At 44.0% G+C, this 24222-nt stretch overlaps 2 protein-coding genes across 13 annotated transcripts in view; one reads left to right on the forward strand and one right to left on the reverse strand.

The window, feature by feature from the left end:
* The window catches only part of CIT (citron rho-interacting serine/threonine kinase), a 150166-nt gene extending 147667 nt beyond the window's left edge, over window positions 1–2499 (forward strand). For all 12 annotated transcript variants that reach the window (XM_057492587.1, XM_036929386.2, XM_036929387.2 and 9 more), the window contains one exon: window positions 76–2499. In XM_057492587.1, coding sequence (XP_057348570.1) covers window positions 76–99 — 24 coding nt within the window. In that variant the 3' untranslated portion in view covers window positions 100–2499. The remainder of the gene's footprint in view (window positions 1–75) is intronic.
* An 8593-nt stretch (window positions 2500–11092) lies between these two features.
* Window positions 11093–21042, reverse strand: PRKAB1 (protein kinase AMP-activated non-catalytic subunit beta 1). Its single transcript, XM_036929380.2, has 7 exons — window positions 20567–21042; window positions 18016–18179; window positions 16693–16786; window positions 16302–16416; window positions 14119–14252; window positions 12711–12779; window positions 11093–12470 (listed from the first exon to the last, which is right to left on the reverse strand). Exons 1-7 carry the CDS (start codon window positions 20723–20725, stop codon window positions 12393–12395), a joined length of 813 nt encoding a protein of 270 aa, XP_036785275.1. The 5' UTR covers window positions 20726–21042; the 3' UTR covers window positions 11093–12392.
* Window positions 21043–24222: the final 3180 nt, after the last annotated feature.

The following is a 24222-nucleotide window of genomic DNA, read 5'->3' on the forward strand; positions in this document are numbered from 1 at the left end:
CGCATGCATGTGCCATTAACGTCCAGCAATTTCTGGCCTCTGACTAAAACCCCCTCCTTCTCGTTTTGCTCCTAGGTCTGGGACCAGTCTTCAGTATAAATCTCAGCCAGAAAAACCAACTCCTCATCTTAATCTGCAGGAAAATACCAAACACACTCTGGAACTCTGCTGAAGGGGACCCCAGCGCCCATCTGCTCAGCCACTCCTGGCACACCGGGACCGGGACCCGGACCCACCTCAGCACGGACACCCTGCATCCAGGAGGTGCAGGAGCTGAAGCCCCTGGGAGCTGTCGGCACCTTCCTGCAGTCATCCTCTTTGCACTTTGTTACTCTTTCAAAGCATTCATAAACTTTTGTACCTAGCTCTAGCCTGTACCAGTTCATCAGAGACCAACCAGGCGCTAACTACAACTACAGGTGGTTAGAATCCTAATAGCTACTTTAAGATCTTAGGGTTGGTTGGTTTTCCTTTTGTTTTTTTTCCTTTCCTTTCTTTTTTTTTTTTTAAAGACAGCAGAATTCTTAGTAGATTTGAATAGCAATGTATTTCCTGTTGTAGTCATTTTTAGCTAGATCATACCATCAGGTCTTTGCTACTGAAATGTATTGTAGAAGAGTCCCTGCCAGTTGGCTAGCCTCCCACACTCAACGTAGGTTCATTCTCGTTCCAGCCCATCCCCACAGATGGCCCTGTTTTACCCAGGGTGACATCCTAGCCAAATGTTTACTGTTATCATTGCCTTTTATGGCCTTGACGACTTCCCCTCCCACCAGCTGAGAATGTACGGAGGTCATCAGGCCTCAGCTCTGAGGCCGTGACTTGGGGCCAAGGGACCTCGAGGAGCTTTCCCTCCCCGCCCCTCAGCGTCATCTTCCCAGCTTGCTGTCCCCGCTTTCCATGTAGCTTTGGTCAGGAAAGCATGCAATAGACTTGCTCTGAGCCCAGCATTAGTGGGTCTCTGGTGGTATGGACCTCCTGTCCATGACGGTATGTGGTTCCCACCCTAGGAAGGGAAGGGACCCGTCTGGGAGTTCTGCATGGCAGCTCGCTGCATGTGCCGCCCCGACCTGGCTGCTCTGCCAATGTACCAGTACCATACCATAGCTCCCGCCGAACCGAGACCCTCTGACCACTTGCCAGCTCACTGGCCACAAGCTGCAGTCTGTAGCACTGAACAAACAAAAAACCAAACGCTCAAGCCTTACGACCAGAGAAGGATTTCAGCAAACCACCACCTCACACTTTCATGCTTCCCTGCCAGCTCCCTGGAGGATGACTCTGCGTTCACACAAAATCCAGCACAGTTCTACCCCCAGGAAACTGTGATTTCCCAGATGAGCCTTTCCCTAGGGCTAGACTAAGACCAGGAAGTTTGAGAAGGAAGCTGCAGCTCAACGCCTCCACCTCTGCCGGGGCTGGGAAGTCCCCCGAGGGGCGGTGCGGCTCCCCCGGCTTGTCTCTGCCCTGTCAGAGTGTGAAATTCCTGTCCGCTGGCAAAGAACCAACCTGGAGGCTCTGCAGTTGGCAAGCTGACTAGCGGCCTTATTTCTGCCTTTAATCTCCCGCAAGGTATCGCTTGCTTTGGATTCTCCATGACCTTTAGGCATGCCTTGAACAATCAAGGCTCATCCTGGGTAGGCTGAAAGGTGGACCTGTTGCCACAGCAGCAGGTGAACATGACCGTGTTTCAACCCTTGTGTCCACAGTTCAGATCATTTTCCAGTCGCAACCTGGCCCAGATCCTGGCTCCTTCCTGCTCGTCTCTTAACCTAAGTGCTTTCTTGTTTGAGATGCCGACGACCTTCTGTTCGTGTTGTCGCAACTTTGGCAAGTGTCATGCTTTCATGTTTTATGTGTTGCTTAGAGTCTTTGGGGTCATACTGCATCTTTGCCCTCCCCCAGAGCACATCTGACAATTTTTGCTGAAGTTTTTGTCTCTTGGTCCACAAGTATTTGGAAAGGTCACTAAAGGTTGCTCTCTCAGTCTTGGCATTTCATGTAGGATCTCCATGAGAAATGGGCTTCCTGGGCCCTGAAAGTGTATATTGTGTGTCTCATTTGTGAAACGCTTCCTGCTATAGAACTAGTTCAAAAAACTGTACATATTTACAAGAAACTTTATATTCGTAAAAAAAAAAAAAAAAAGGAAATTGAATTGGTTTCTACTTTTTTATTGTAAAAGGTGCATTTTTCAACACTTACTTTTGGTTTCAACGGTGGTAGTTGTGGACAGCCATCTTCATTGGAGGGTGGGGAGCTCCGTGTGACCACCAAGATGCCAGCAGGAAATATTGTGACACAAAATTGCAGTCAAAAGCTTATTAGCATAAGTAAGAGTCTAGGTCTCCAGAAGTACAGGCTTTTTCTTCATTACCTTTTTTATTCAGAACAAAGGAAAAAGAACACAAGGAACAATTCAAGAAATCAAGATCCACCTTGAGAGGAATGAACTTTGTTGTTGAACAATAGTGATATAAAGCGATGATCTAAAATGTTTGCTTTAGTGCAATGAACTCTTTCTTTTCTTGAGACATAAAAATATTAAGTATTACCAGTGTCAGCACAGGCTTCTTATTGTGGCCTGGGACCCTTCCAGGGGAGGCCTTTTCTCTGGGTGGAGGAATCCACACAGGTTAAGAGCACATTGCTCTCCTAGAAGCAGAAATTGGCGACAACCTCTTCCAACAGTGTGACGTTGTTGAAGTTCGGTCATTATTTCCAGTAAACCATGAACTGGCTATTAAGGTCACTTTATAGGACTGCAGAACTGGGAAGTTCCTTACCCAGTCAAACAGGCCATTTTGAAAAGATTACTTGAGAATGGATTACTGAGTTCTCCTATAATGGAGCTACCCAAGAAAACAGGTCACCTTAAATTTCTCTCATCCATTACAAGACCACAGGGAATTTAATGATGTAGATTTCCTTGGAGGGAGGAATTCAAACCAAGGTAATTTAAAATGTAGATACTTCTGTTTTTACTAGATGAATTTTTTTCTATGACTTTTTTAGTTTGTTTGTGTAAGCTTTGCTTGATCCAGACAAACACTGGTTTTGGCAAATGATGATTTTTTTTTTCATGGTTCCTGTTGCTTTTAGTCCTCATATTTTATTTTCCAGTGGAATAATCTGACCGCAGTCAACATCTGACTTGCAGGGTCACGTCTGATACAGCTTGTGACAGGAACCATCGTTGCAATTCTGTTCCTCCTTTCTATTTTACTGTTGAGGATAAAAATCTGTCAAAGGTCCTAACTGTAAGGAAAATAATTCAAAGGATGAACAAGTAAATGTGGGCAGCTTTCTTCCTGATAATATTAGAAAAAGTCTGTTAAATACTAACCATTTCAGTTACTGTTCTGAGGATTCCTAGCAGCCGCAAAATACTTCAGAAGCATAAGGAAACATGGTTTGGCTCCACAAAGAATGCACCGGAGTCTTTCTGACTCCAAATAATGACTTCAAAGAAGCATCCCACACAGGGCAGCCACAGTGTTAAATAAGCCCAACCTGCCTTGGTGCCGCCACTCCTGTTTCTCAAGCACAAAATGAGATGTTACATTTTCTGCACTTACAACTGAATTTTCATGAGACTAAAAACCATTGATGGCATAGCCAATTTCATAACCATGAAACTAGGATTTGGAAACTTTGGCCAAAAGAGAGAAATCCTTAACAGGACTGAATAGTTAGTCTGTTGTCAGATTTGGGCTTCTTGAATGTCATCTGCTTTAGAAAACATGCCAATTTAAGGTTGGGTAGGCCTACAGGGATGAGCCAGCTAAGCTTTCATCCCTGTAACAGCTAAATAGGCTGTTCCAGTGGTTCTAAACCAGGGGCAACTTTACTCCCCTGAGGACATCTGACAATGTCTGGAGACATTTTCAGTTGGGTGGGGGTTTGGGGGGGTGCTGCCGACATTAGTGGGTAGAGGTCAGACATGCTGTTAAATGTTCTACAGTGTACAGGATGCCCCCTCCACACCCCCCACAGTCATTAGGCCCAAAGTGTCAACAGTGCCAAGGGTGAGATACCTTGGCTTGTTCTAGTCAGATTTCTTTCTGGGCAAGTTACAATATCGCCTGTGATGTCTGAGGCATGGACTCTGTGGCTCCAGGCACGCAGTGTTTATATGAGAAGAACATTTTATCACTTGCCTATTCATATGTTGAAGCTTTATTTTCTTGACGCTGGGGAAGATGGGGGTAGTGGAAACAGTACAGTGTTGATCACTTGGCTTCCCCTTCAGTCTATCAATGATTAATGGAACTGTTTGCCCCGAAGGGGTTGTTAGAGGTGGAGGAAAGAACTTTGAAAATGACTTTATTACTATACACAACTCAGGCTGTCTTTCAGAGAACAACAAAAAGGAAAAATAAAGGTGACCCAGGGTACATACAACTGGAGCCGTCTGCTATGTTCTCAACTGCTGCTGAATTTTCCAGATGAGATGGGTAAATTCAACCCAGAAAAGGGGCAGTGAGGGCTGGCAGCCTCATTCAGGTAAAGGCCCTTAAGTTGTATATAGAACCAAAAAGATGAGGTAGGAGGTGGGTCCAAGCATAGGAAGAGCCTGAAGCCACTTCCTTTCACATATACACTGAATCTACACCTACACACAGAATGCAAGAGAAGGATCAAAGAAGAATGACAAAAACCAGAAAACATTTAACAAAATGGCAATAAGTATGTTACTATCAATTTGGGTGTAAATAGACTAAATGCTCCAATCAAAAGACATAGGTTGACTGAATAGATAAAAAAACAAGACCCATCTTTATACTGCCTATAAGAGACTCACTTCAGACCTCAAGACACACACAGACCGAAACTGAAAGGATAGAAAAAAAATATTCCATGCAAATACAAATGGAGAAAAAAAAAAAGAGTAGCAGCACTTAGACAAAACAAAGATTGTAACAAGAGACAACGGACATATAATGATAAAGGGTTCAATCCAGCAAGAAGACAGAACAATTGTGAATATGCACCCAACAGAAGAGCACCTAAATATATTAACAGTCATAAAGGGAGAAACTGATAGTAATACCATAACAGTAGGGGATTTTCACACCCCCACTTACATCAATAGATAGATCATCCAGACAGAAAATCAATACAGAAACAGTGGCTTTGAATGACACATATGACACATTGGACAAAATAGATTTAATAGACATATACAGGACATTACATCCAAAAAACAGCAGAACACATATTTTCAAGTACACATATTTTCAAGTATCTCCAGAATAGAACAAATATTAGGCCATAAAACAAGTCTCAATAAACTTAAGAAGAATGAAATCATACCAAGTATTTCCAACCACAATGGTTATGAAACAGTAAATCAATTACAAGGGAAAAAACTGGAAAAAACAAACACCTGGAGACTAAACAGCATACTGCTAAATAACCAGTGGGTCAATGAAGAAATCAAAGAGGAAATTAAAAAAATACTTGTAGAATAATGAAAATAGAAACAATGGTTCAAAATCTTTGGGATGCAGCAAAAGCAGTTCTAAAAGGGAAGTTTATAGCGATATAGAACTACTTCAAGAAACAAGAAAAATCTCAATCTAACCCTACACCTAAAATAAATAGAAGAAAGAAGAACAAACAAAGCCCAAAGTTAACAGAAGGAAGGAAATAATAAAGATCAGAGTGGAAATAAATGAAATACAGATTAAAGAAAAAACAATACAAAAGATCAAAGAAACTAAGTGCTGGGTCTTAGAAAAGATAAACAAAATTGATAAACCTTTGTTTAGGCTCATGAAGAAAAAAGAGGACTCAAAACCAGAAATGAAAGAGAAGTTACAACTGACACCATAGAAAAAGAAATGATTAAAAGAGATTACTATGAAAAATCATGCCAACAATTTGGACAACCTAGAAGAAATGGATAAATCCCTAGAAACATGCAATCTTCCAAGACTGAGCCAGGAAGCAATAAGAAATCTGAACAGACCAGTAACTAGTGATGAAATTGAATCAGTAATAAAAAACTCCCAACAAACCAAAGTCCAGAACCAGATGGCTTTACAGGAGAATTATACCAAACGTTTAAAGAAGAGTTAATGCCCATCCTTCTCAAGCTATTCCAAAAAATTGAAGAGGAAGAAAAGCTTCAAAATTCATTCTAAGGTCAGCATCACCTTGATACCAAGAAAAGAAAATTACAGACCAATATTCCTAATGAACATAGATACAAAAATCCTCCACAAAGTATTAAACCAATTTCAAAAATACATTTAAAGGATCATTTACCACAATCAAGTAGGATTTGCTTCAGGAATGCAAGGATGGTGCAGTATCTGCAAATCAATCAATGTGATATCCACATTCACAAAAGGAAAGATAAATACCTTATCATCTCAACAGATGCTGAAAAAACATTTAGCAAAATTCAAAATATCCATTCATGATAAAAACTCTCAACTAAATGGGTATATAGAGGGAACATATCTCAACACAGTAAGGGTCATATATGACAAGCTCACAGCTAACATCATACTCAAGAGTTAAAAGCTGAAAGATTTTCCTCTAAGATCAGAAACAAGAAAAAGTGCCCACTTTCACTACTTTTATTCAACATAGTACTGGAAGTACAGCAGTCAGACGAGAAAAAGAAATAGAAGGCATCCAAATTGTTAAGGAAGAAGTAAAATTGTCACTTGCAGATGACATGATACTATATACAGAAAACCCTGAAGACTCCACCAAAAAATTATTAGAATAAATGAATTGAGCAAAGTTGCATGATACAAAATCAATATACAGAAATTTATTGCATTTCTATATATAAATAACAAACTAGCAGACAGGAATATTAAGAAAACAATCCCATTTGCAATTGCATGAAAAAGAATAAAATACCTGGGAATAAATCTAGCCAAGGAGGTCAAGGACCTGTACTCTGAAAACCATCAATATGAAAGAAATGAAAGATATTCCATGCTTATAGATAAGAAGAATATTGTTAAAATGGCCATACTATCCAAAGCAATCTGCAAATTTAAGGCAATAGTTATTAAAATACCAATGGCATTTTTCACAGAACTAGGGTAAATAAAAAATCTTAAAATTTGTATGGAACCAGAAAAGACCCCAAATAGCCAAGGCAATCTTGAGAAAGAACAAGGTGGGGGTACTGCGCTCCCTGATTTCAAAGTATACTACAAAGCTATAGTAATCAAAACAGTATGGTACCAGCACAAAAACAAATACATAGATCAATGAAACAGAATAGAGAGCCCAGAAATAAACTTATATGGCCAATATATGACAAAGGAGTCAAGAAGAAGAATATGCAATGAGAAAAAGACAGTCTTTTCAATAAATGGGGTTGGGAAAACTGAACAGCTAAATGCCAAAGAATGAAACTGGTCACTGTCTTATACCATATACAAAAATAAACTCAAAATAGATTAGACCTAAATATAAGACCTGAAATTATAAAACTCCTTGAAGAAAACATAGGCAGTAAACTCTTGAACTTCAACAATAACAATTTTTTTCTGGATATGTCTCCCCAGGCAAGGCAAACAAAAACAAAAATAAACAAGTGGGGCTACATCAAACTAAAATGCTTCTGCACAGGAAACGAAATCAAAATGAAAAGGCAACCTACTGAATGGGAGAATATATTTGCAAATGATATATCCCATAAGGGGCTAATATCCAAAACATAAAGAACTCATACAACTCAACACCAAAAAAAAAAATCTGATAAAAAATGGACAAAGAATTTGGACATTTTCCCAAAGGAAACATACAGATGGCCAACAGATACATGTGAAGATGCTTAATATCAGTAATCATCAGGGTAATGCAAATCAAAACCACAATGAGGTATCATCTCACACCAGTCAGAATGGTTACTATCCAAAAGACAATAAAAAATATTGGTGAGGATGTGAAGGAAAGGGAACCCTCATACACTGCTGATGGGATTGCAAATTGGTGCAGCCACTATGAAAAACAGTACTAGTTACTCAGAACACTGAAAATAGAAATAGTATATGACCTGGTAATTTCATTTATGGGAATTTACCTGAAGAAAACAAAATTACTAATTTGGAGATATATATACTCCTATGCTTATCACAGAATTATTTACATGAGCCAAAATATGGAAGCAACCTAAATGTCCACCCATAGATTAATGGATAAAGGCAATGTGGTACTTACATACAATGGAATATTACTCAGCCATAAAACATGCAATCTTGTCATTTGTGACATGGAAGGACCTAGAGGGTATTATTATGTTAAGTGAAGTAAGACGGAGAAAGACAAATATCATACAATTTATATGTGGAACCTAAAAAAAAAGAACGAACAAATGAAACAGACTCAAATACAGAGAAAAGATTTGTGGTTGCCATAGGGGAGGTGGGAGAGGGAATGGGTGAAGAGGGAAAAAAAAATTAGTGAGGTTTTGATATTTTGATGATTACATGAGTGTGTACAGATGTCAAAATTCACTGAGATATACAATATACACTAAGACTGGTGCATTTTATTGCATACACCTCACACACACACACAAAAGTCCCAGGGATAGAGCTGGGCCCCACAGCCTGGGCTTCAGCAGCTCCAGCTGTTCAGATCCTTTCCAAGGGTTTGACTCACGGCAGGGAAGACTCTCCAGAAGGCCCAGTGGATGTTATTACAATTAGAAGGGATGACTTTGGTTGTAGAAGAAATGCATGTGTATTCATAACTTGTTTTCTCCTGAAGACAAGAGTTGGCATTCCAGGGCAGAAGGCTCTAGTTTATTTCTGATTCTAGTAATTTTCTGATTGAGAGAGGTGCTAAAGACAGATTTCTCAGAAGCTGGAGGTTTGAGTGGTAGAGACTTAGGCCTTAAATTCATTCAAACCATCTGTAAACATTGGTGGAAAGTCAGGTTTTGGGAGGAGTGCATGTTTGAAAATGAAATTGTGCTCATCTAAAAATAACTGAGTTCACAAAATGACACTGTGCTTTTCCCTAAAATGGCTATCCACTGACCTTAGCCATGGACAGCATCACTTTGGTGGTCTGGGTTTTTCGGTCTTAGCCTTTGGAGTCTTAAGAGGTTTCCTAAATTGAGTGAGTTGAAGTGTGGGCACTTTTTTCTGGCCCCTTGGCTTCCTGTTGTGGCCATATCCCACTCATGTTGTAAAAGGCTTTGTGCTTTCCAACGTGAAATGAAAGGAGCCCTAGCAATCTTCTAGTGCTAGTCCAACCCCTCTCACTTTTCAGGGGAGGAAATCAGGCTAAGAGAGGCCATGCGATTTGCCCAAGGTCACACAGCTAGTCAGTGATTGAACTGGATCAGCATCCCTAATCTTAGGTCAGCGTCCACACCCTGGGAAGGAATGGAGGGGGAATGGAAGAAAAAGAAATAGCCTTGCCTGAGTCCTTTGATCTCTGGTTTCAATATTTTAATCGATGGTTCTATTTACTCAATAGTTTTATATGTCATGTAAAGGCCCTACCTTTGGCTCTATAATTCATCTGAATATACATTTCCAGAGGAAAAAATTATATCTTCATTCAAAAGCAATTTGAGTTAAGCTTTAACTGTGTAACCAGACCTCACCCATAATAGGCATGCTAACAGAGAAAGCATTACCTGGGTCATAGGTCACCTCAATTCTACACACGGCTTTGCCCCTGTGATTGGGCAAATCAAGGTCTCCTTTTCCACACCCATGAAATGATTTCCACTACCTGTAGCTCTGTGGGTATAAAGCCTTGCACTTGGGTTTGTGAGCAGTCTACTGGATCACAGGGGGACTTCCTTTTGTGTAGTCTTTTTAAAAAAAAGGTCTTTCAGAAGCACCCAGTTGTGGAGCAGCAGATGTACATCCTTATGGTTTGTGCGTGTGCCTGCCTTCCTCCTCCACAGCAGTGATCTCCCTAGGGAGGCCCCTGTGGCTGCTGGGTTGCAGAGGGCGCTGCCAGTCTTTCTGGGCTCCAAGTTAGTTTTCTCATTGGACTTTCAGCTTGGCATTTTCCTGCACTTCGTGGGTATAGCTAATTTGCATGTTGAATTTTTCAACTTCCTGTAGTTTCCTCTTATAGCCTAGGGCTGATGGCTTCTTCTCAGCCCTGACTCAGGCCAGCAGCCAGTTTCTCTAATCCCTTTTACAGAAAGGGCAGTGCTGTTTTGGGCCAACTCAGGTAGGGTATTCCCCCTGCCCAGGTGTGGGCATCAAACTCCAGTCCTGGTGGCCCATTGCTGGGCCCGAGCCCTGCTCCCCCTTCCACCAAACTTCACACCATGGACCTGGGAGCTGTGCTCACAGCTCACCAACATGGCAATGGTTTCTTCATTTCTGGTGCTTGAATACATCTTTTATACTTTTGAGCTTAGTTACGCATTTTCAAAATATTTCATCCGTTTCTGGAAAGAGAATTTTTGTATCCATTTCCTTAGTCTACCTAAATAATCCCTATAGGTTCTACAATCTAGGATTCCCACATGACTTAGGTTTTCAGGGTAAGACAGCTAATAACCCAGCTAGGAATGCTTTCCCGGTTATGCTCCCCTTCAAGTGGACCAAATGACCGAGCGCTCCCTTTTCTTCTAAATTTATTTACATGTTTCCTGATGCCTGGGAAGAAAAGTATTATTAAAGGGCTACCCATAATCTTCTGTCTTTTGGGTAGAAGGGCGAGTCCCTTTTAGCTGATGAGAGCAGCTTTGACTCTGGAAGGTCCTTCCCAAATGGTACTATGATCCCAGTCTCCCCTTCGGTGCTTGGTGCTGAGGAAGAGGACACCAAACCCCTGCCCGGGGATGCTGCCAGGAACTTTTGCGGCTGCCTCTCAGCTTCTTCTGACTGAGTGGTTCAGTTTTACAGGCTCCTTCACAGCCTTCCAAACTGTGTGCAGACTGGGTGGGTCAAGGGAATGTCCTCAACCCTGGGGACAGCCAGAGCTGCCCTGTCCACTCACCCGCATGCCGTAAGGCTGGTACCGTTTTCAGTGTGAGCCAAGACACGAAAAGACTGAAATAAACCTCTGGAAGAGGTTTCTTGCCAGTCTCTTCTCTGAATGACTGAATAAAATCAAAGATTCCTACAAGCACATGTCCTGTTATCTTTACAAAGCTTTATTGAAACCTGTACATCAAGGTGACAGTAATTCAGTGTCTTGAAAAGACTAACAAAAAAGGGTACCTTGGACTCAGGTTTACCAAATAAATACTGGAAACCAGGGAACTTGTCCCCCCATCTCCCAGCAGGATTACAGGGCATGATGACAGTGCTGCCGACGCAGGGACAGGAGCCTGTGCAAGCAGGCACCTCTGCAGCAGCTCAGTGGAAACCAAGCTGCATGTGAAGAGGTTTGCTTTGGTCCAAAGGAGGTCTTCCCCACACAGACTCAGCTGCTGTCGAGTTCTAAGTGCCTTCCAGAATAAGCAACAGCAGTTGCTACAGCCTTCTTTATAAACAGGGACAGAGGTCCTGACAGGTGGCATAGGCTAGGGTAGGGTGCTTCTCCGAAGTTTTCATTCATGGTAACACTGTCACAGCATTATGATTAGAATAAAAAGCTGGATAACCTTCCAGCTAAGAGTGATCAGTTCTCAGGATCATCCAGCATCAGGCGGCAGTTTTCAAGTCTGGTTTGGGAACAAATTATTGCTGAGCACAGTTCACATGATCTATATTCTAGTCGGGGTGATTTAAAAGTTACACTAAGGCTGTATAGTCAGCCACCTCTGGTTAAAAAAGTACTCAGTGCACATAAGTGCAAGAAACGATTGTAAAACTTCATCTGGAAATCAGACAGGTTCTAATTTCTTTAGAAATTATACCTCCCTGGAGCAGAGAATGGTAGAACCTCTATTGCTTTGATTTCACAGGACAGGCAAGACCAACATTTATGTGTGGGTATACCTGCTGTTACATCCACAGCTAGACCTCAGTAGGGATATGCTGATGGCTTTAAAAACATGTATGATTAGAAGTTTTGTGAGCCTTGGTCTCTGCTTCCCAGATTTTTACTAGCAAAGTGGCTAGTGTTCATTTTTGGCTTAACAAAAATCTCCATGACCAGTTTAGAGGACGTATATTTAGAATCGCACCTGTCCTCAAGCACCGTGGTGTGGGGGCTGCAGCCTCGGCCTTCCCTTATTCTGTTCTCTGCCTTGAGGAGCCCCGAGGCTCACAGCCACCAGGTGCTAAGAGGGCTGTTTATACACTGAGGCACTTCAAGAGCTCTGTGCCTGGAACAAACCTTCAAGCAGGACAAGGGCAGGTATGAAATGTCTTATGAAGAGCGTGAAGTGAAAACTTTACAGTCCATTCCCTCTAGCGGAAAGCATGCGCATGTGGAGCCTGGTGGTCCTAACTGTTCTCTGGGGCCCACTGCTGGCTCCCAGCTCTTCATATGGGCTTGTATAACAAGGTGGTGACATATTTTTTCTTGTATCGGTGGGTTGCGCTGAGCACCATCACTCCATCCTGAGGAAAAGGATGGACATGGTCAAAGGCAGGACTAAGTCAGGGGGCTCAAACTTTAGAGTGCATTAGAATCATCAAGGGGGGCTTAATAAAAACAGAATCCCGTTCCACCTTCAGAACCAGACCCCGTGGGTATGCATCAGGTCCTGGAAGCTGCCCTTTCCAGGTAGTTCTGTTCCTTGGAAGCCTCAGAGCACACTTTGAGAAACACAGCTCTAACAGCTACAAACATGTCATTACCTTGATAGAAAGCGCATAAAGGTGGTTTAGCATGACGTGGTTGGGCTCTGGGAGCAAAGCGGGATCACACTGTTGGGGAATAAGAGAGCAGATGTGAACATTTAGGATTCTTCCCTTATTTCACAGAACCAGACATCCAGGGAAAGGAGATAGGTCCTCATGTCCCTTTCTGCCTGAGTTGGGCAACGAAAGGGCTTGTTCAAGATAACAGGTAAGGTGAGGGGTCATACCTGCTCCCACTAAGGGGGGCCTCCCACCATGCCTGCTGGGCACACACTGGTCTCTGGTCAGACTTTACCACGGCCTCTCAAGTGTGGGCCACAGCTCTGTCCTCTTATTGAAGAAGGAGCGGAAAGAAAGAATTGTCCAGTGAATGTACTTTTAGAGAAAGCAGGAAGAGACAATCTATACTAAACGGCTCCTGAGCAGTGGACTGCAAACTCATGTCTGTAAGACACAGAGAGCCTGAAAAATGAAACGGGTAGCTGGGGGAGGAGGCCTGGCACTTAATGTCATCACACTTTCCTATTTTTTTTTTTACAAGAAGCCAGAAATCTGACTTTTTCAATATATACTCCCCAGTTTTATAAATGCTAATTCAAAAAAAGAGAAAGAGTAGGGCAAAAGCCGGTCAGCTCTGGTGTTACTCCTGAAAGAGGCTGGGGGAACCTGACGCCCCAAGAACAGCAAGCCCTGGGGAACGAACCGTGACCACACAGGGGATGCCTGCAGACGCATGCCTTCAGCTCCTCAATTAGTACAAGTGGGCCCCTTCGATGTGGAGCAATAGCGCTGTTACTTTACCACCTTATAAAACGTGTGCCTTTTGGGTGGTGGATAAAGCTGAAGAATACGTTCCTGAGAATTACGGCTACACTACGCATCCCAGAGCAGGGGGAATTGGGTAGGGCAGGTCAAACAGAATGGGAAATGAACCACAGGGGAATAATGGGGTGCTCTTCATGACCCGGTAGGATAGACACTTCTTTCTGCAAGTAGTATCAATTTCCCAGAGGAGATGTGTGTTACCCGGATACCCCAAATTTTGAGCACTGATGCTTCTGAAAGTAATCTGATGGTTAAAACTAGATTCTCAAATTTGGGAGCCAGAGGAGGAATTCCATTAGGTATCTTCCTCAGAAGGGGTGGTTGTGTATTTTGTCATGGAATCTCAAAGGAACAGGGCTTAGGCCGGGGCAGGAATGAAACACAAGGAAGAAAACTTCAGAAGGATTTTGTGGGATGAGGAGGAAGCACTTGCTGGTAGCCGGTTCCTGCCAGAGGAGGACCCTGGCAGTTAACAGTGATGGGCAACACTGAGCTTTCTCACCAGCTGCTCTGCAAAAGGTGAGGACGGGGAGCCGCTGGACATGACCCAGATGGTCTGGGCGGACACCTGTGCACTCACCGAAATCCCCGTGTCTTTGTTCAAGATGACCTGGAGCAGATGAGGGGGGAGAATGGGTGGTGCTTTAAACCGTTCTTCCGGTTTCGAGATGTAGGGCTCCTGATGGTAGGGTCCTGGCGGGGAACTGGACAGCTCTGTTGGGAGACGGTGACGGGACTTTTACTTTGAGAAGGAGTTCTAGGAGCAGTCTCATTTAATTTATGGTGCCATCTACTTTTCCTTATCTTTTGTTCCCTCAATACAGATTTATTTTATTCTCTTGAAGGATAAACAGGCCCCAAGGGTGACGAGCAATGGCAATGAGAAAACCCTTCTGGAATTTGGGTGACTGGCAAAAACTTCAGCAGTGAACTCAGAAGCCCTGGCACAGGACAGCAGCTGTGGTCAGGCTACCAAGGAAGCTGTTCACAATACCCCGACCTGATGGGCCACTGCAGAGGAAGGCTTCCTTCTCGCTTCGGGCTGGGCTGCCCAATTCCACAAGGAAGCTCAATGATTCAAGTGAGGCTTAAGGTGCTAAACCCAAGTTATGAGCAGCACCAGCAAGAATAAAACAGAAGACAAAGCAGCTTGTTTATATAGAGACAGTGGCAAAAACAGGTTATATGAGGCACTGGGACATTTTAAAATGAAAACAAAACAAAACAAAAACTGAAAACCTTCTTTCTAAAGGCTCTCTGACACCATCATTCTCAGGTTCCTTTCAAATGCTTGAGTACCTAGATTATACAGAGAGAAGCAGCTTCTAGAAGTATGGTGTTTTTTCAAGGTTAGAAGCAGCTCACTTACTAATGTCTGGCCAGATGGAAAGGACTGAGCTGTCCTCCAAAGGATACCTGGGATGGGTTCTGGCTGTCTGACCCTTGGATTTTCCACAATAAACCTGATAGGCCCTGGCTCTGCCAATTCCTTCAATATCACTTTTTAGAGGACAAGCTCCCTGCACGTGACCCAACCATGCCACAGCTCTCAGCAGGAAACTGAGAACAGTATAACTGCAGAACACTGAGTCATCAGAAATAATACACATCTTCAGAAAGTGAGTGTCTCCATCCGAGAAGTCTACAGGGAGCCTGAAGTTGGCTTACCAGCAACAAGGGGTGAGTTTTCCTCTCCCAGGTGAGCTATGCTGAGAAGACTGGACTAAAAGCTTTGGTCTGTGGCCTAAATTACATTTATCAGCAAGCAGAGGATATTTGGGCATTTCCTCCATCCCCTCATTACCACCTAGCTGAAGAAATAAATAATTTCTCTGAAAGATGCAGATAGAACACTATTTTTAGATTTCCCATTCCTGCTTAACCACCTGACGTGTCAGCCACTGTAAGCCCACCACTTTACCACTGTGATTTCTGAGCTGACAAGAATCAGAGATCCTGGTGACAGAACCTCCAGGCCCAGCCACGTGACAATGAAGAATCACCCTGTAAACTGAACTGAATCAATTTTCTCAGGCTGTCAGGCACGGGCCTGGGGAATGGCCTCACTGCCTCCCACAGGGCCTAGGAACTGTTTAACTGCCTGCAAGAAGAGGCAGTGCAGCTGGTGTAGACACTTGAGATTACAACACATCCTGTCCCCTGAGCTGTATGTATCATGTTTTCAGGTAGCTTCTTCCCATGGGTTTGGATGAAAAGCAATTTACTGAAAGCTTGATGACTGGATGACTCTTGGAAGATGGCAAAGTTTTACCAGGACTGTGAGCAGGCTGTGCTATGTAGCCTGTTTCCTGTAAGGAGCCTCTCTCTCCTCTGAAGAGATTCTGACAAGGTGCTAATGTACCACAAAGGTGAGGGCCAAGGTCACTGAGGTGTCCGTTTATCACCTGTCAGGAAACACTCCAAGCGCCCCAAGCAGGCTTAGTGCGCAGGGAGCTGGCAGGCTTGCCCGGTGCTGGTGCCTCACTAACCCAGTGGAAGTCTCTAGGTGTCTGTTCTCTGTGGCCAGGCAGACCTGCTGAGTATTGGGGAGGGGGGGATAAACAAACTTACAGCTCCCTGGGGGCTGGATTTCAACAAACTGACCTGACAAGAGTTAAGAATTCGTTTTATAGCTCTTTAGGGAGCTATAAACACCCACCTGATTGGGCAGCTTGAGCATAAGAATGAGAAGCAAGAACAAGAGTATGTCCAGACTGCACAGCCCCCACCTGAACACACGTGGTAGAAAATAACTGTTCCTACCAGACACATCGGAGCACTTTTGGGAATCCACCATTAAAGCATCAAATACTTCAAAATCAGTTTTCTTCACTTGAATGATGTTGTTAACTGTGCCAAGCTGGCTGGTTACTATTGGCTGGGAAGAGATAGACAGGCAGAAATTATAACGTAGAAGGTCTCTGGAGTTATTCTTAGAGGATTTAGAATTCCTCTAAGGGCTGGAAGGTCTCTTCTCCTGGCTAGCTGACCTGCTCATCTTAGTCAAGTATGCCAATAGTCTGACAGTCACACAGCTATCTAGCTCAGCGACACACAGGGACTTTTATCAGCAAGGAAGAGGGCCCTGGCAACAATCTGTAAGACAAGGTGATTGTGTGGGCGGTCAGAGGAGCACATGCAGGAGGAAGAGTACCTCAGAAGGGTCGTGTGTCCACTGACCATCCACAAAGAACTTGTACTGATGCTCTCCTTCAGGCAAATCCAGGATGGCTACAAAGTTATTGTGGCTGCAAGAAAAAACGGAAAGAGGAAGCACAGAAGTTCAGCTGGGTGGGCCGCCCTCTTGGCTTACTTGCAAAACCAATCATGGAACAAAACAAAATCTTCCGTGTAAACCAAGAGTTCAGTTGCAGGAGAGTAAACTCTCTAAACCAATTTGGACAATTCAGATTTCAATCTAGAAATGCTACAAGGAAGCAGCAATGCAAGAAGTTTCCTTGAAAACTGTTCAAACACCAGGAATCCACATTCCTACCATCAAAAGGTCAACAAACAGGCAATTGTCCTTGTTAACTTGCATGAAAAACACCACTTGCCTACCTAGATGCCAAGGAGGATGGCAACACAAGATAAACAGCACGCTGCTGAGTTTTACCCTTTGTCAGTTTGCCGTGGGCAGGAGAGGGGATCAATTTAATGGGACACACAAATTGTTCTCTAAAGAAACTTGCTTAACTACTAAAAAAGGATTCCAGGAAACCTCTTTCATTTGACTATTTTGTTCCCCTGATGTGAACTGACTTGTAACTGTGCTGAGTGACTCTCTCACTGTTACTCCTGGAAAAGTAGGTGGTCCCAACAATAATCACGCCTGGCCCAGCAGGGCACCCTTTCTACCTTTGTTTCATCAAGAGTACTTACTAGTGAAGATTCTTTTTCACTGACAGTTTGAGACAGAAGTCCATGCTAGGGTTCTTGATAAAATTTTTGACTCTACTCTTGCTATGATGCCTATATAACACGTATCTTTCAAACAAAAGCAATACGCAGAGTCAATGTTAGAAGGAACATCAGAGATCATCTGGTCCGATATTCCCTTTGTACAGACAGAAATATTGAGGCTCAGGTGTTAATGACAGCTTAGCCCATCCACGTGGACTCAAAGCCAGGTCTTGAAGATCCCAGCAAAGTGTGTCTCCACCGAAAAAAGGAAAAGATTTCTCTCTTCCTGAAGGCAATATTCTGCCTAAACAAACATATGGCTGGGTATCTGAACTAGTGAGAGATGTCTATGAAGCGAGAAATGCTACTTGTAATTGAGAGAAGTTTTCTTCCAAATGCACTCTAAACCTGGAGACTACTTGGGTGAGACTGAACCCTGTGAATTATTTAGCAAGATTATTTTTCCATTTAACTACTGTATAAAAACATCCTGTTCTATATACCTGCACAGATCATTTAGAACAAGAGTATCCCTGGGGAAAGACAAGTACATAAATACTTTCTAGGCAATTACCTTCTTGTGAGGGGCAGTTTACTCCAGTTGTTGAAGGACCCAGATAAGTAAACTTCCTTTCCACCCCCTGTCCAGCGAAATACAGTTGGTCGAGCCTGGGCTGGAGCTTTATCATTCACTTCCAGATCATGCTGCCAGGCCAGGAATTCCTCCTTTTCTGGAGCCTAGAAACAGAGCACCTTACTCAGGTATGGGAAGATATTAGTGAGCTCCCTACACCAGCTACCCTCGTGTGGACAGTTCATTCTACAGATGCAGCTCTTATTACCAGGGTTCACATTTGGGCTCTTACTAGTTGTTCCTCAGTTTCCCCACTTGCAAAATGGAGATTATAAAAATAATTCTTTCTTAAGGTAGTTATGAAGAGTGAGCTACTCCGAGATAGTAAAAGGCTCTGCATAGCGGCTGACAAAGAAAATACTTAATAATTATTAGCTATTACTGTTATTAAAGAGATCTACATCAAAATCCTTGGAGAAACTATTACACTCATTCAGAAGAAGGTGGCAATGAACTCAAGATTAGCTTAATAAATGTCACTTTCCTCCCTTAATTAAGCAAGATCTGAAGTATATGAAAAGTTATTAGAGACAATTCCAGAGCAGTCAACTCAAAACTGGCAAATCCAGATTCTCAGCAAGGGAAAAACTATTCACTGAGTGCCGTTTAGGCAACTGGGCGGTGGCGGGGGAAGGTAAGTGGAAGATACTTAAGTAAGACAAAGACTGACCCATTATGGTAAGCAGTAACTTCTAGTGTAAAAGAAGTGATGTGTAACTGAGCTATTCCAGATTGAGAGAATAAGAGAGAAATATAAACACATTCAATTCTAGATTAAATATGTTTTTTTTTTTTACACCTTTCCTCATCAGAAGCCAAAAGACATTAAAAGAGCAAGAGTTCCAAGCCGGAAGAGACCATTTAAGGTGTAAGGTAGGCTTCTATCACCTTCTCTTCATATGCTGACTTGTCCTTACCTTAAAAGATGTCTGTATCTTGTAAGTTTTAACAAGAACCACAGATAAAAGAATAACAAACTGGGATCACTTTCCACTGAGGATGTGATAACTAACCACAGCCAAAATGGTAAACTAGCTTAGTTAAAAGACTCACGACTTTTTTTTTGGTATTTGGGGCATTCAATCCAGTGTCTCTGCTACATCATTTCAGTAACTTCTGAGGAATGGCCATGATTTAAAATCATTCTCCACAGACCACTTGCATGCAGAACATTCACTGCAGGAGTTTTAAAATAGCAAGAAAATACATCCTTCTTAAAGAAGGCAGTTTGATTCTGATGGTGTCGTATACATCCGTCCTTGGGCCAAAATTCTTTCTTAGGGAAGGGAAGTCAAGTCATTGGAGAAACAGGACTCCAAAGTCCACTTTGCACACAGCTTCTCAGTAATGAAACAAATTCAGAAAGTTCAGAATCATAGGATGTAAGGCCAAGTAAAAGCAGACTCTTTACAGTTAGACTCACGGCCAAGATACAAGCAAGGATATAAGATAATAAGGTAATCACTCAGCCCAATATTTGAGGAAAAACATGAGTAAAATTGAAAGGAGTTACCAGGCAATTTGCCTAATGGACAATGATGATTAAAAGGCAACTGGATACTAACAGAGAACATGCTAGGCCAGGAGAGTGGGGAGAGGCACCTGAAACCTACTTCATTGCATTGTCCTTACAGAATTCGTTCTCTGTTTTTTAGGATATACCGCATATATATAAGCTACCAGAATCATTCATTAATTGTCTTTGGACCTGGCCCTGCAGCTGGATACAGACCTCTCATCAGGTATCAGCAGGAATGCGGCTGAAGCAACAGTTAAGATTGTCTTCTTAGTTTTTGATGAATTAAGGCATGCTGCAGCAGGATGTCCGATCTGGTCTGCAAAAATGTTTGCTTTGGCCTGTTTAAAATGTTAACTCATATTTAAAGGGGCGAGAAGTCGAGTAAGCAGCTGGCTGCCTCCTTCAGACCTCACTCACTCACTGACCTCCAGTAGATTTACTTTTCTGTGCCCACTCTAAAAAGCAGATGAGCCCCAAGTTTTAGGCAGAATTAAACAGGCGCACACAGTCGGCTGTTCAACTCTTTCAGCTTACACGGGTGCGCTGGATTTTCTCCCAAACTGCAAAACCAACTATTACAAAAACAGTGCCAGTTTTCGTAAGGGTGAGGGACATTTTCTTAGAGCCGTGAAATTAATTATACCGAACACAAAAGCAGAGACTGGGGCTCAATTAATGCTAGCTCCACGATCTTAATTAAGAATTTGCAGCTTCGTCTCAGAGCTGCTTTCTCCTTAATGATGTTAAACGAATTTAGTTTCTCCTCCCTCGGGGTGACTTTCTCATAGCGGTAATTAGACACAGGTTCCTGGACTGCTAAAAGAGCGCTTATAAGGGCCAACTGGCTTCTAAGTGCGAGAGAAGTATCAGTATTACTTGCCTCCCACTTCCCGTGAGTTTAGAGGGGGCGTGGCGGGGAATCGGAGTAGAAGGTTCCTCTCCGGGAAATCGGACTCTTCCAGCCGCGCTCACCTTGATTTCCTCGGAGTGGAAGAGGTCGGCGTCCTCGGGGCTGTCCATCAGTATCTTGGGTCTGTCCCCATCCTTGCTGCCTCCCGAGCTGTCCCTTCGGGGGGTCTTATGGCCACCCTGCCGCTCCAGCGCGGCGCGCTCGCTGCTCGTGTTGCCCATGGCGGGGGTCTGCAGGGACCACCAGGAAGCGGGACGGGCCTCACTCCAAGGAAGCGATAGGAGACTCCTGGAACCAGGGGGTCACAAGGACCCTAGGGAAAGAGTCGAAGCACCGGGTACCACACTCCTCCGCTGAGGGTTTGGGCCTTGCAGCCAGAGGAGCAACGCGGACGAGGTTTCCCAACCGCGCTTTCCCCAAGAAGCGCGAATTTATCCCGACACTCCCAACAACGCTCCACCTCTTAGCAACTTCCGCTTCCGGCGCTTCCAAGAGTCGGCCCCACCTAGAGGTTTGGGGGACGCCGCATCCAGCGAAGCGCCCTAGGCAAACTTGACCTCACTTCCGTTTCTGGTCCGAGGCGGCGTGTTCGCAGCGCGTCCAGGGGCGGCCTTCCGGGCATCGGAGCGCGCAGTCGCAGTCGGTTGCTCGGGCTGGGCCCTGGACAAGGCTGCTGAAGGCCGAACGGGAGTGACCCAGCGCGCCGGCTGTCTGGGCTGGCGTACCGCACAGCCCAAGCACGATGCCATTAGCTATTTTATATTTTTACCCACTTCCGGTGGCTTCTACACTCTATTGCCAAAGGGGCGGGGTCGTTCAAAAGTATAGATCTAATTAAGACATTCTTCTTAAACCCCTTTAATACGCTAGCTCCCATGCTTTTGAACGCCTTAGAATCACTGCCTGCTTAAAATGCAGATTGCCGCAGTCCTAACCCCTGGAAATGATTCCGCATCTCTGGGGTGGGGTCTGCATTTTAATAAGCACTCCAGGTGATTCTGATGCAGGAAGCCTTGCAGGTGTTTGAGAAAATGACAGGCCATAAGATCTCTGGAAATGTCCCACGTACAGTAGCTTGGGGGTTGTAAAATGTTGGAGTTATTAGAGTACTTTTTTTTTTTAAGATTGAGTGCACAGCTTTTTGATAGGTAATTTTGCAAGGTATTTTGGACACATCCTAATAAAATGTATTAGCATTTTTCATTTACTGTGGTCCGTGCTTCAGCAAGAAGTGTATACACATGTGCTAACAAAATATAATCGCACTGTCAGTGTCTTGGTTTTGTGTTAGGTTGTGTGTGTGTCAGAAGTGGGGTGGGGGTGTGTGGTTTTGTTTGCTGTGAGGATCCCAAAATGCCTTACATTTGCTGGGCCTGGTCATGCATTTTGTCCCCTGATCAAACATTTATTTAGTACCTGCAAAGTGCCAGACATTGAGCCAAGTAAATGGGAGACACAGATGACTGAAATATGGTCTCCTGGAGGGGAATTTGGCAGTATCTATCGAAATTAAAAAATGTACCTTCATTTAGGTGCACAATTTTACTTCTAGGAAACGTCCTACAGAAAGACACACATGAAAATTATATGCAAGCATGCTCATTTGCAGCATGGTCTCTAACACCCTGTGTGGATAAAATGAAAGTTACTGTGGCCAGGATTCTCACCTGGCCCTGGTTGGCTAGCTCACTACACAGGTGTGGGCAATATGTCGCTATTGACTCATATAAAGAGCTCTGCCCAGTGCTCTGGGCAGCACAGTGGTACAGTTGCAAGGCTGCAGGAGAGCAGATCAGAGGACAGAGGCCCAGAGGACGGCTGTGTGGGATGACTGTGCAGAGAGGCCCAGAGGCGGAGACAGGCTTGCTGCATGCAGAGTCGCTCTGAGTGGATGAGATTTTAGTGATTGACTTGCTACCGTGGAAATAAAGTTGGGTATAACCCTTTCACCCCAAGAACGTTCTACTCTCATTTCTTTGGTCACACCGAATCCATAGTGAACTTGCCTGGTGCTGAAGCCCATTGGCAAGACTGTTGGTGACAGTTGGCAGGGTTCACTGGTGACCAAGGAAAAAGAACAGGCTGCCCTCATGGAGTGTTTCAGCAGGCTCCACCTATGGACGGGGAGACACTCAAGTGTCCCCTGTGGACATGTGGTACTGTGAAGGGGTGGAGGACGGGGGTCACCCCAAGAGAAAGAACATTCGTTGCTGACTGAAATGGCGTCACTACGAAGTGCTGTGGAGATAGTAAAGGATGTAGTGGTGGCCCGAGAGGAAGCAGCACGAGAAGCAGCAGCACGTGAGCTAAGGCTGCCAGGTGCCAGAGGGCAGGTGAAGAATGGAGTGGAGCCGTCAGCCCCAGAAATGGAGGAGCAGAGGTTTGACGAACAGGTGGGGCCCCTCCTCGGTTGAAACCCCACCTGGTGGAAAGCTGGTGGAAAGCCAGAAGGACTCGGCAACCGCGGGTTCTTCCAGGAGAGGTGCAGCCCCCTCCTCAGGCTGTGCGGCCTCCAGGCTCTGCTTCTGTCCTCAGGCTCAAGCACAAAAAGAAATACGGCCTGCTTTTGGAAGGAAGAATTTAAAGGGCCCCGTGAAGGTCACGAGGACCCAGAGTGGGTTGGTTTGAAAAGGCAGGAGCAGACGGAAAGAAACTGGATGACTGGAGCTGTGGCAACAACTGAGACCGGAGCAGCAGTTCCAGCTGCTGAGAATGAAGCAGAAGGCAGAGATAAAGCAACAAGATCGGCCTGTGTCTCTGCAAGACTTTCTGCTGGAGAGGCTGGAGAAGGTGAGTATTGTACGGCCCACCCATGGTCCTTTTGGTTAACTCCTTTGAGTGGAACTGGTTTGAATACAGCCAGGATGACCACCTGGTGGCAATGGATCTCCTCAGGCTTGAGGGTTATTATAATTTGTTAGAACTGGTTTGAATGTGCAATGAACCTCCTCAGGTTTGAGGGTTATTATAATTTGTCGTAATTTTTGTTATTTATATATTGTTGTAGCCTCTGTTGCTATAGAATTTGGTTACAGTGCTCCAGCTTTCTCACATGGACCATTGCAGAGGATTGAGGCACATAGTTTGAGAGGAGAGAATCCTGGAGGGTGGAGTGTGGATAAAATGAGAGTTCCTGTGGCCAGGATTCTCACCTGGCCCTGGTCGGCTAGCTCACTACACAGATGTGGGCAATACATCATTATTGACTCTATAGAGCTCTGCCCAGTGCCCTGGGCAGCATGTTGGCACAGCTGCAAGGCTGCAGGAGAGGAGAGCAGAGGCTGGAGTGGTGGCAGCACCGAGGACAGAGGCCCAGAGGCAGAGACAGGCTTGCTGCATGCAGACTTGCTGAGTGGATGAGATTTTAGTGACTGACCTGCCACCATGGACATAAAGTTGGGTATAACCCTTTTACCCGAAGAACGTTCTACTGTCATATCTTTGGTCACACTAAATCCATAGTGAACTTGCCCGGGGCTGAAGCCCATTGGCAAGACACCCTGTTATATTAATTCTAAGATGCCCACTTTCACATTTTAATCTCTGAAATTGGGCATTTCTTACAGTTAATGAAATCTTTGATTTGATGAAATAAGAAAACAAAGAAAATCCTAAAAAGTTTGTCAGTAGGAGAATGTCTAAATGATTAAATACTTCATTTTATATATAGAGTACTGAGCAACTTTGTAAAAGGAGGAAATAGAATTATGTAGGTAAC

Source organism: Manis pentadactyla, chromosome 14 (assembly GCF_030020395.1).
Source record: "Manis pentadactyla isolate mManPen7 chromosome 14, mManPen7.hap1, whole genome shotgun sequence".
NCBI classification, from domain to species: Eukaryota; Metazoa; Chordata; class Mammalia; order Pholidota; family Manidae; genus Manis; species Manis pentadactyla.